At 36.6% G+C, this 12949-nt stretch overlaps 1 protein-coding gene across 1 annotated transcript in view; it reads right to left on the bottom strand.

The window, feature by feature from the left end:
- Positions 1 to 817: 817 nt before the first annotated feature.
- USP25 (ubiquitin specific peptidase 25) overlaps positions 818 to 12949 on the bottom strand; it is a 39683-nt gene continuing 27551 nt past the window's right edge. The window contains 6 exon segments of the mRNA XM_009283055.2: positions 818 to 1410; positions 1862 to 2057; positions 2726 to 2849; positions 7527 to 7606; positions 9436 to 9514; positions 10341 to 10519. Of these exon segments, the coding sequence (XP_009281330.2) occupies positions 1238 to 1410; positions 1862 to 2057; positions 2726 to 2849; positions 7527 to 7606; positions 9436 to 9514; positions 10341 to 10519 (831 nt within the window). The 3' untranslated portion in view covers positions 818 to 1237.

Below are 12949 nucleotides of genomic sequence, written 5' to 3'. Positions count from 1 at the left end.
AACATACGAACAAATATTCACATATTTTACTGTTCTAACACAGAAAGTTCTCTATAAAGAGCAAGAATCAAAATAGTGTCAGGTAACAAGATTACCTAAGGACGCATTAAATTTCTTCTTCCACAAAATAATTGTTTCTTCATTAAAACCAGACAGTATTTCAGTTCTACAAAACAAGCCCTATAGATCTTTTCTTTCACTTCCAATAGAAATTTAATTAGGACAGATAAATTTCCGCAATATTTTGTTGCAACAATAGCAACCCATTTCAAGTAAGGAATTAATGTAAAGTTTTATTTCTGGTCATTTACATGACTAAAATACCAATTTAAAAAAATGGATTAGTTCTTAAGCTTCACAAATTCCACTTTTTAAAAAAACCTTTATTTTCTCTTCTTAAATCAATTTCTAGAAATTTTGCTCAGAGAATGTAATATATTTCTACTGAAAATACTTTTAGATAATTTTCCTAATTTTTTTTTCTAAGAATAGAAGGAAGGTGCCATTATTGTTTTGCTTCAGAAGCCAGTCCCTGCTATCAGAAAAGACTTGGCATGGCCACACACACACACACAAGTGTTCAGGTGCAGTATCATACAGATCAGTAAAGAATATACAAAAAAACCATAGTGTATAATACTGTGACAGTTTTTCAATATATTCATATACAGTCATCTCCGACTACCTGTAACTAAACTGGCACAAATCCTGAAGAACCTTGTCTAGAAAATTGAGTAACCCATCAATATATTGTATCTCTTCTAAAAATACCCATTTTTTACACTAATATACAAGGTATCTGCTTGCAAACACAGAAGTAGCCATAAATAAAACTTTATTCTTTCATTTCATTTACAAGCTACCAAGTACCATGTATTTACACAGCACTGGACACTTAAAGTAGTTGCAGTCACAAAATGATCCAGACAGCTGTTGATAAAGTAAAGGATCTTAAGATAAAAGCAAAGTAATACTGTAACAGATAAGTGGCAAAAAGCAGTTTTGCCATAATGATCAGACTTGCATGTTGCATCAATTCTGGTTGAAACGACTGAGCGCCATGCGATTCTCAGCTTCGTTTGCAGTCTGGCTAAAGTTTGTACAGTCATTTCTCTTTTGCAGTTATTAAAATAAAAAAAGTTAAAAACTATAGCAGCAACAAGCAAACCCTGTGACAGGAAGGCAAGGTTTAAGAACTAAAAAAGTTTATACAATGTGCTTAGGAAGGTTGCAGAATTTATCTTCCATCGGCTGGAGTTCGACTGAGTGACAGCATGATTCGGGCGTATCTTTCACACAGTTCGTGTGTGGAGTAGGAGGGTAACTTTGGCGGGTCATTGAAACCTTTAATCTCTGTAGAACAATCTAGCAGTTTTGGCAGGAAATCTGTCAGCTTTTCTTGCAAGTTAGCTGCAAATAAAACAAGAAAAACAAACATAAGCATTTACATCTGCATGTGGAATTCTCCTTTTTCTGCCCAACGTTGACTTTTTTTTTTACTGATGGGTGGGAAGAGGAGGAGTTTTCATTTGGTATAATCCACTTTCTTCAGGTCTGCCAGCAATAACTAGGACATACCAATTCCTAGTAAGATGTTAATATAAATGCCCCTTCAGATGCTCTAACACCACAAATGGTTTTCCGTTCAAAAAGTACGTTTCCTTTAAGACCTAATGCCCCAGTGCAATATATAGAAAAACTGTTTATTTAAATATGTATGGGACTATTCAAAAGTCAGGGTAGCTCAAAATACATTACCAAGAAGACACAAAAGATACAGGTTCAATTCAAGACATTGAAAACATCGCTTTTATAAAAAAGGTGCACAAGGGCCTTTTACCTTAATGAATAAATGACTTACGTTCCATTTCTTGTCCAAGATAGGAACACCAACGGTTTCTCATATCTTCCACAGCAACAATATCTTTTTCTTCCATTTCATCCACCAGTAGTAATGGCAAACACGGGACAATAAGCTCATTCATAATGATCAGGCCATTATTTACTTCCTGATCATCTCCCGATTCAAACAGTGCTGCAGCATGTTCATTTAGTTTCTTCATAAACCACCACAAAAAAGGAAAGCCTTTAAGTATACAGCATTTCACATTCTACCATGCATCAGTTTCTGTTTGGTTTAAAGCACAGTCTTCCTACAAAGCTACCTGGTAATTTGTATGGACCATAGTTGCGCTTTAACATTTACAGCAAGGATACATACACGCTATTAAACCACTTGATCTTGTGCCACTTCATTTGATACCTGCCAACTCAACCTTTGCAGCTGTTCTTTTTAAGACTGAGGTCCTATCACCTGCTTTTGTTTTCTCGCTATTGCCAAAAGTGAGATAATCAAGGAAAAGCTCTTGTTTCCTGCTGCTGCCTTTTCCAATATTTGTCTCCCTGCCAAACTGTAGCAACAGGGTGAGTCTGCTCACCAGCACTGTCAACTGTTGTTCCTACCCAGCCCCAACATGATGGCAGTGAGCATGCTATTTACAATCATAAAGATGATGATTGATTATTCAAAAAAAAAAATGGGAAGAATGTTTTCCTTCTTACTTTTGCTTTTTTTCCTTACCCAAGTCTAAGTATTAACTTGTTAATGAAAGGGGGTTTTGGCTGGTTTTGTTCTACAGGATGGCAACACTTTCCTACTAATTAATTTTGTTAAAAGCTATGCAGCAAGTTCAGCTTTTTGAAACATACTTCACCCTTCACTTACTAGCAAACATTCTCGTCTGTAGTGAGATATCAGCTCTTCATCATGCCCTCTGTACGGGCCTTTGGACAAGAGTTCTTTATTATTCTGGTAAGCATAGATAAGGTAGAGCAAGGCTTCCATATAGCTGAAGTAAAGAAACAAAAACATTAGATGCAACATCCGGGTCCCACCTCTTTCAAGCTAACTACTGTGCTCTTCAAAGGACAGGTAACTTCACCTGCCTGTTTGTCTATAAGTCCACCCCTCCCCGCCAATCTCTTCATAATGTTTTTTCTACCACACAATTTCATCTTTTATGCACATTAGAACAATTTATTTTATTATCAGGGTAGATCACTTGCACATGAAGTCTGATCCAAAGCTCGCTGAAACCAATGGATATAATTTCACTCACTTCCAAAATAGCTTTGGATTAGCCTTGAGTATACATGAAAAGTTAATTTTTCCTGCGTGCATTTACGTCACATTAGGTTTGATCTTCTGTTGCCATATATAGCTCGATAGCATTCTACACCTTAGCAAATAAGATTTAAAGCTGTCACCTTATTTCTAAAAAATAAATTGTGAATTTTTAGCCTCACTAACTGCAAGTTCTTCCAAACTATCGAAGTCTGAAGCGATGGAAGAAGCCACAACAACATTTCAAAAGCAGAAGTGATGCTAGACTGTTGATATTTCTGTCTTTAATCTAAATGCAGAAGATAAATACAAGCCTAATTGGTATAGGACAAGTAACAGAGGACCTAAGAACCTAACAGTTAATAACCAACAGAGGTCCCTTCACACACAGATTAACAATCTCCCCTCACACTGTTGCATACCATTTCCAGCAGACACCTTAAATTGTTAATTCTCTGACTTACAGAAACCCAGCTATGACAGACAGCCACTGAAAGCAGTTCAGGCAGCTACCCTAAAAACAAGCAGCTAGAAATCTCATTTTTGTTCAAACTAAAAAAATCTAGGAAGAGAAATTTCCTAACGGAGTGGTTAGAGAACAGTACCTTGTGGTTTGGTTTTGGTAGTTTAAACCTTAACCATGACCTCCTGTTCTCACTAGGAGTGAGTGAGTGCACAAACTACTAAAAATGGCTAAAAATTATGTGTGAGCACACACAGGGCATACCTGAAAAATACATGTCAGAATTTTCCAAAGTAGACAAACTCAAGACTTACAGTAATGCCTCCCAATGAGACAACATAAAAAGAAGGGAAAAGGCTTCTTGAACTAGCATAGTTCCTTAAAGCTTTACCTTCTAATATCCCTGTTTAGAAGAACAAGATGAAGCCCGACACCATAATTTCAGAATCTACTGTGAAATTATTTCTTCCACCATGAGATCTGCTCATAGCCTCTTGCAATTCTAAATATTTATTGCTTAAGTAATTAATATATTACAAGTACAGTCACTGTTCTCCACCTTTTTGTCCTCAAAATACAAAGCTATGCTTTCATTAAAAGAAGTCTATTACCCTCTCCTCAAGTCCATTTCTCCTGCTCATGAAAACTCTTCACACCACTGATGACCAACACAACTGACCAGACAGCAGAAAACTTAATGTAGAAGGAAAGGGGAGATGATGATTGCAAGGAACTGGAATTGCTGGATATAAAGCCAGAGGAACAGGACCTTCTCTCCCTTTCCGTTCTTAGTTCAGTTATTTGTGAAACTGCAGGTTGAAATTGCAGCGTCAACAACTCAGTTGATCCAAATTAAAAACTTGCTGCTGGTAGTGGCCTTATTCCCAGTCCCTCTCTTCCTGCTCCTTCCAACAGTTGTGTGACCTTTCCCTGAAACAACTGTAGTGCCATCTAACAGCAATGTAAGCTATTTTAAATCATTACTGTACATCCAAGCTCAGAGTCCTTCTATATCTTGAGAGTCTGAGGAATACGATTACAGCGTAAATTAGCAAACAGATTCTGCCTTTTCACACCTGAAGTGTATATAAGCTCCAGCCTATGAAGCCTAAGCCTAAAAACCACTGAGGCTGCTCACAGAATTATGAATTATGGAGCTCACTGGGTCTAGGCTTTGGAAAAGATGCAGAAATCACAGGTTGGCTAAATTTTAGCACTGCTTTGAAAAAGGCATTTCAGTTAAAACTGAAAAACTGTATTGGCTTTCCAAGAAACTTGAAAGGCAACTGCTAAGGTCTATGGTTTGTTCACTCTTCAGTTACTACCGCAAGAGCAAGCTGCAGGTGAAACTCCTGCCAAGGTTCATTAGCTGGCTGCATTTGTCTCACCCACAGCAGGTTCCTACTCTATAGTACAGTCAGAGAAGATATGCCTGAAAGACCCTTTAATTCTCCACTTGCAGTGAAAAGAGGGCCTTGCCAACCACCATAAGGGATCATGAGTGAACACTGAAAGTAGGCATGACTTTCCAGTGCTCAGCATAAGGTGATTTTTCAGTAGTACTAAGAAACTTGTTTCCTTTGCACCTTCAAACGCGGTCTTGTATGTTCCGCACTCCAGCACCAAGACCTATAAAAGCAAGCTACACAGAGAACAAAAAGATACACCAAACTACTTCTTTAATGTTGATTTTGTGTTTGTTCAATGCAGCACAATTATTTAAGAAAATCAGAGACTGCCTGGATAAAGGCCGATTTTTGGCTCCATCTAGAGATTGAGTGCTGCTAGGTACCAAATAGTGTTATTAAACTAAGAAAAGTTGGTCGACTGAGGGAGATGGGTTTCTGAAAAAAGCCTCAAAAGAGTCCTGCTGCTGAAGGTCATATTTCAATTATGAAAGTATATTTTCATAAATATTTTTAAAGTTACATTTTTATGATTTCGGTGTTAATAAGGGAGTTGGAAGAGTTCATCAATTTAGTCTCGTTTTCAGAATAAGGACGGTAGTACTGCCCTCTAGAGTGTACCAGATGTGATTCTCAGTAAATCTCTCAGTCCTTTGGGAACCTGCAGCTGAAACACGAGTGCGTAAGTACAATAGATGCCTTTAGAGTAGGTCAATGGATACCCAGATCCTCGCCCATCCTCTAAGCATGCTTAACCCTAGTCTTACTGTCTTTGTTGACATTACATAATGCCCAAGCATTTATGAAATTGCATTTCTTGCCAAAGCAAATGAATGCTACACTTGTTTGGATGTTAGATGAGTCAGAAATAAAAAATACGATATTATCAGAGTCTAAGACTGGTCATTATAGGCTTGTTTTCTAAATTACAAAGATGTTTGGTAACAAATGCCTCACCCTAATTTTGCAAATTAATGTAAATAATGGAAAACTGTACCAAAAATTCTGTTCAGCACAGAGCAGAAACCTGTGCTTCCCTCCCTCCCCCGTGGCATAATCAGAATATATGATGGTAAGAAGTGGATTAGTGAAAACACTGGTATTTTGCAGTTGAAGGTGCCATCCTGGAGTCCCAGTGCCAAGGCACTTGAAGATCTTCCATTCCTGCCCGCATGCTTAGAGCATGCATGAAGTCCAGGGGCAACAAGGAGGGTTCCTATATACCACACCGATGCCTGTGACATTTTTGCCTCCTTAAGGGATCGAGCAATACCAGACTGTTTATTTTTCAAATAGGCCAGGCAATCTTCTGACCAACCTTTGTACATAAGCTGTTCAAGACTGACAAAGTAGCATATTGCAATTTGGATTATTAATGAATGTACTATTTATTACACACTAGCAACCAGAAGACAAAACAGGACTACGGGCTCATTGTTTTAGCCACTATACAAAGACGTAGCTTGTTACAAAGACAAGGCAGTGTCTTTTCCAATCAATTTTCCTGTTTTGTTTGGGGCCTTTCTTGTTTGGGAGCATGTAAGACAAGAAAGAAATATGAAGCAATTTACTAGACAACATACACACAAGAAATAGAGTTTGATTCCCACTACAATTCCCCTACCTGTGTTATACAGGAAAAATCAGTGATTGATTACAGAACTGTTTTCACAGTCAAAAATTTGTATCATGTGATAGCTCAATTTTCACACAAGGGATGTCAGTCACTGGATATTTTGCAGCTAATCGTTTTGTTCCTTTGGCTGGGCATGGGAGGAAGAGGCAGTTTTGAACAATTCTGTTTCAAAGACTCTCTTCTGCAGAATGTTTTGAGGCATTTATACTGTCATCACCATCCTTGTTGCATGTAGTAGATCAGAGTATAAGTTTTAGCTGTAGTGCATTAAGTACATAAATGTCACCAATTTTATATAGCCACAATTCCTGACTTGGTTGGAAGAGAGAAGGGAATGAATCACCACTGCCTCATGGAGCTAAGAAGAATCAGCTACAACTATGACAGTTACGCATGATAGTTTCCTTAAATATGTTCGTTTTCCCTGACCTTTAAAGCCCATCACAGGTAGAATTTTGGCTCAGACAAATGCAGAATGCAAAATTGCTTCTGTGGGAAGACCCAATAAAAAGATGGGTAAGACGGGGACTTGATTAATTGTGATTGCTGATGAAAGCAGATAAATGTATGTGTACATGTGGTGCCAGAGAGGAAAGGGGTTTATGTCTGAAGGATACCCAGAGCACTTAGATTAGGAGAGAAGGAGGAATACAGGTGGAGGGTGCTCTGAAAAGAGTACGTGGCTTGATAAGAAAAGAAGAAATGGAGATTAAGAATAGGAAGCTGTGGGAAACTAAGGTAGATGCAAGACAGAAGACATTAATGGACTGAATAAATGCTTAAATAAAGTGAAGAATACATTAAACAATACTTAATTTTAAAAATAGCTTTACTTATCAATATTACATTTTGCCTTCAAATTGCTCTACCACATTCAAGTTCTATACTACCACTTACCTCTTTTTTTGGAAAAACTCCAATCCTACCATGAGAAACATGGTGGTTTCCCTGAAATTTCTATAGTCTTGATGCCATCTCTGCATATAAGAAAGGGTATATAGAATTTCATCCACAAACATAAAATACAATTTACTACACACACACGTTACTTAGTGCTGAATACTCACAGTAAGTGCTAAGGACTCCTAGTAAGCTTGCATGTGGGAAAAGTCCGCCTGCATCCCCCCTCCCTCAATAAAAAGAAAATTCTTAAATACCTAAAATATTTCTAAATGAGATTATTTTTACAGAATGCATTACCATTTGAAAGGAACACCAAGCATCTCTGGACAATCAGTGTCAGTATTATAGGAGATCCCCTTTTTCTTCTCAAAAAGAGTTGAGAAGCTAATAGCCTTTTTTTCTTCCCTACATTACACTCAGTTATTTACTCAGAAAGTGTTAGAAAGCTTTTTCATACACTAATATTAAGCTTAACTTTCAATATAAGAATGACATAGAAAAAGCTTGAACACATGACATGGGAAGTGACAAAGAAAACAAACATACAATTCAGATTGTGGAGATATTTATACTGGAGTAAAACATTTATCTTACTGCATCATCATTTATATGAAGTGACTACTGGTACACTTTACAGGTAAATATTCTAAGTGAAAAAGGTGCTTTTACTGCAGTTGGTTAGTAGCCAACTTTCAATTGCTTATTAAAGATAAAATAGGGGACAGCATACCATAATATATAGCCACTTACAGATTCAACACAAAGAGCATGAGAAAGGGTCCATGAAATGCCAACTCACTACAGAGAACAAATACTGATACAACCTTTGGAGAAACCACCAACTATCTGCTTCAGGAGCTAAAAAAGTGGCTCTGTCTGCAGGGGAATAAAAGACACCCCACTCCCTCCCTCTTAAAGTTAAGTCCAGAATTGTTTATTCTACCTGTGCAATGCCATTCAGAAAATGGTAAGACATTGAGCCTTGCACAGCCTAAAAAATGCAACAGAAATCCCACTGTGAGAGTCCTTTCCCCTCACAGGTCAGGGATGTTATGCTGTAATGTAGTAGGCATCTACTGTAGGTCCTAAACGTGGTAATGAGAAATGACAAGTAAATATTTTTCATTTGGTTTGCTGAGAGGAAGCTTACTCCCATAGTCCTCCCGAACAAACTTCGGGTTTGTTTAAGTGGTTTAAGTGGTGCACTGGAATCTGCCCAGGACATAGATATCCCCTGTTAAGAGGCCTTTATGAACAGTATTACACCGAGTTGAAACTGATGTTGTAAAACTAGCTACAGACTTAGCGTTAAATATGAGATGAATTATTTTGGCAAATATTAGTCACAATTATTTAATGTCCGAGATTTGCTCTTCCTTCCGAGTTTTTCTAAATAGTGCAGGAGGAAAAATTAAATGCATAAACTGGTTACATATGGTCTCAGCAAACAAAAAAATTTGGTGCTCATAAGAAAATGGGAATGGCTGCAGAGACAGCTGGAGGAAAAGCACAAATGTGACTGTGCCTGTGAGCCAGTTCTCAAGATGTGTAAGGCTAGGCTTAGACCAGTCTCACTCCTTCACTGCTAGGTGTTTTTGACTAGAAAAAGCCAGTTGACTCATATGGTGATAAATTATGAAATACTGTTTGACGTTGAGACACATTAAGGAGTAAGAACAAATGTCAAACTTGACATTTATTTATGGCTTAAATCACTGGAATTACAGTGATCAAACCAGCTTTAGATCACCTGGTCAGAGCAGCATTCCTACAAATAAATGGTCTTCCAATAACCAGTTTTAACTTCTTAGTGTAAGACAAGAAGAAATTTGTGAAGATAAAAGTCAGCTTACTGATAACTATTTCACGTCACAGTTTAATTTAAAGCATAAAAAATACTGACCTCGTATTCCTCCATGTTTACTTCATCTGGCTTTATCATTTCAAGTTTAGCTTGAGCAACCTTCATTATGTTACGGCACCTTACAAAAAGCAACAAGAAATCATGGAAGATTACTGGAAATTCACAAAGGATATTATCCATACAAAGACAGCAGCCTCAAACAGTATAAGTTACAGCCTTATGCAAAACAGTATGAAAACACTGTGGAAAATGTGCTTGTTATTATGCATGGTATAATCAGCAGGAGAGGGCATACTTTAGAAGTACATGTGAGGGAGGCCTGTGCTGTTTAACAATTACTTCTTGTTTTATTTTGCTAAATTGCCACATTGCTTAGTCTCTCTTTTTAATTCAAAGTTCAGATGGCTTGAAACTCCTCGGTATTTACTTTGCAAAAGTAACACTAGAGGATCATTCACTATGCAGAAATCAGACTAATGTTCTCTACCTTTCCATTTATTTAATTCTTTAAATAAGTAAATATATGGAATTTCAAGTGGAAAAGAAACGTTGTCTTGCATTCAAGTAAGTTACCCATATAGCTTGCAAGGCTTTGCTGTCTACTGCTGGCTTTCAGGGCAGTAAAGAATGCAAACTATACAGCCTTACACAGTGTTTTGAAAGAAGGTACAGAAATCTACGTGCAAAATTATGAGCAACGCTGAGTATTTATCTTTATTTCATAACGACAGAAAGCCAACTTCTTGTTTACTCTTTTTACAGAGATCTTTATAAAGATGATATTTTTTACAAAAATATACCTGCAAGCTCTTAACTAGAAGATAAAGCCAAACAAACACACTAGCCTTCCCTCTATTACGTGCACTATCTGAATACAAAGGGGTGTCTCCACCCATCAGAAAACGTTTGTGAGCACAGGAAATGACACATGCAGATCTTATTACCTTTCATCAAAGCTAAGATTGTGATCTCCAAACTGTTCCAGTAACGTTCTCTCAATTATCTTCTTTGGTGCCTGGTTTTGGATGAAGTAAACAATTGCATGACGCAAACGGTAATCACATTCAGGTGGTGGATCTTCCTGGGCTAATTTTAGCAGACGCGTGTATTCCAATTTAATTGCCTAAGTAATTTTAAAAATAGACATTATTCTTTCTAGCTTTTAACTCTTAAACGTCACAGACAGTAACAGGATAATTCATGTCCCATGGTCTTTTGCCTACAAAATTATTTTTTAACAATTCCACACTCCACCCTTCTAAAAAGTCTGAACTACATTTAAAAAAAAAAAACCAAACAAAAAAACCCACACAACAGACCAACCAAACAGACAGACAGTAAAGTTGTTCCTGTCTCTCCCCAGCTAAGCTTGCCAAAATCCCAGGCAGACCTTTACTTCAAAAGCAGTCCCAATCCTGTGCTACATCTCCCTGGGAGAAGGTTTATCCAATCCCTAGAGAGACGTCTTTAAGCATTTGCAGTCCAAAAGCAGTGTAAGATTTCAGACACTTAAAAGAATCTTCTAAAATCTCATAAGGTAAAAAAGGTACCTTTAATACATGGTTAAAATGCAAATACATGAATAAAACAAGTTCTACAGAAAGTTTAATAAACACGTATGATTTTGGAAACACTAAGTGAGAACGGAAAATGTCTTCCAACAAAAATCAAATTGTAGGATTTCTAAAGAAAATAATACTTCGATATGAATAGTATTAGTCTCCTACAGGGCAGGACGGAGTCCTCGCTGAATATTTTAGATCGACTTTAGAGGTCATCAGAAGTGTTTACTTTTCCAGCTTTGCAAGCACATTAGATTTTAATGAACATCATCTGTTATGTTCATTAGATTTTATTCACTGGAACTATACAGCATGAACAAGAGCAACAACAAGAAAAATAATTAGAAGAATGGTGACAAATGTTAATATGTTCCATAATTTATCTCTCAAAATAGGGAGGTGATCAGATTGTTTGCTAACACTAAATGTAGACTTGAAACAAATGACTTAACACAGTAGCTTCACACACTAGCCAAGTTTCAATACAACATACACACAAAATAAAGCTCCAAAGCAGGCAGAAAAATATCCTGTCCAATATTTCAAATTCCTTCATGTTGAAATACCTGGCAGTAGCAGGTAACTTCTTGACGTTTAACTATCAGAAATTTGGGCTCCCATCCTCTACTAACACACATTTTGTTTCAGGACTAAACACGTGGGTAGGATACTATTTATACAGGTTTAAACACACAGCGTGTGGAGAACTTGAAAACTTAGGAGAACGTTCTGCATCAATATTTTTAAGTACTAATCATATGCATTATCATTAAAAAGGAAGTTTGGGAGAACTGATTATAAATATCAAAAGCCACAGACAGAGTTTCTATTCTTACATCAGAAGAAGTTCTACCATTAGAAAACCAACATGGATAACTATGCAATTAAACCCTGTTTATTGGGGTAGGCCAGAAACAAAAAGCAATTGCTAGCAGACATTTAATTTTTCAGAGAATTACTTAGAAGTAGGAAAAACTGCCACACAAATCCTATATTTTTATATACATATTTAAACAAAATAAAATGGTATACTACAGATTCAGAAATCCTATGTACAATGAAAAAATATAACAGTATTTCTTTACACAATACAGGAAAAAGGGATGGTAAAGAAAGCATTATATGTTTTCATTTTCTCACTGAGAATGTTATATAAAGATCTTAAGGCAAACATTCTGCAAGGAACTGTCTATAAAGTCTAAAGGAGGATGATTGGAAGAGGTCACTGATGGAAGAAATATCTTAATGGGTTTGTATTAGTCACGTCTCAAGCCTGAGATCTAAAGGGGGAGTGAAACCTTGGCAGTAACAATGACCCACGTCAAATGGGTTTTACCTGGGTTACACTAAAACAAAAGACATCATAGAAAAAACCCAACACTTTTCTGTAAACACTCATTTTATAAAAAAAACACATGAAGAAACCCAGAATACAACAGTATTAAAAAATACCATAGAAGCTTTTACAGCGAGTTTATGGAGTAATGTTAGATTTCATCTGATACGTTTCAAAATACAAAATTTTGTTACTAAGTAGGACCACTTCATCTGCATACATTCATACTAATGTATTCTTCAAAAATGAAGCATGTTCCACCTCTTCTAAGTTATTGCAAACATGATTCAGCTGAAAATGAGTAAGGAAACTTTTCTACTCTCCAACAATTTAGTGTCAGAACATTTTCTCACTCAGAGACAAATTCTGTCCCCTGTGAAGTGAAAATGTTTAAGCATTCAAAATTAAAGACCGAAAAACATTTCAACTGAGCATTGTTTTGATAACTCTGAAGCACTAAATATAATTTTATTTTGAACTGCATTTCTGTTTTAAAATTATCAAAATACCCTTCATATTCAAAAAATATTTTGGTGTAATTAAACTTTCTGGTAAAGAGTTTGATTTGATCAAATGAGGATTTTTTTTCCATAAAAAAGTAAAAGATTGACATCTTTTCATTAAGTAAAAATTGGGGGGGGGGGGAAACAAAAAA

This window comes from Aptenodytes forsteri, unplaced genomic scaffold (genome assembly GCF_000699145.1).
Source record: "Aptenodytes forsteri isolate BGI_AS27 unplaced genomic scaffold, ASM69914v1 Scaffold2, whole genome shotgun sequence".
Classification (NCBI taxonomy): domain Eukaryota; kingdom Metazoa; phylum Chordata; class Aves; order Sphenisciformes; family Spheniscidae; genus Aptenodytes; species Aptenodytes forsteri.
This window is presented reverse-complemented; position numbering and strand designations above follow the sequence as displayed.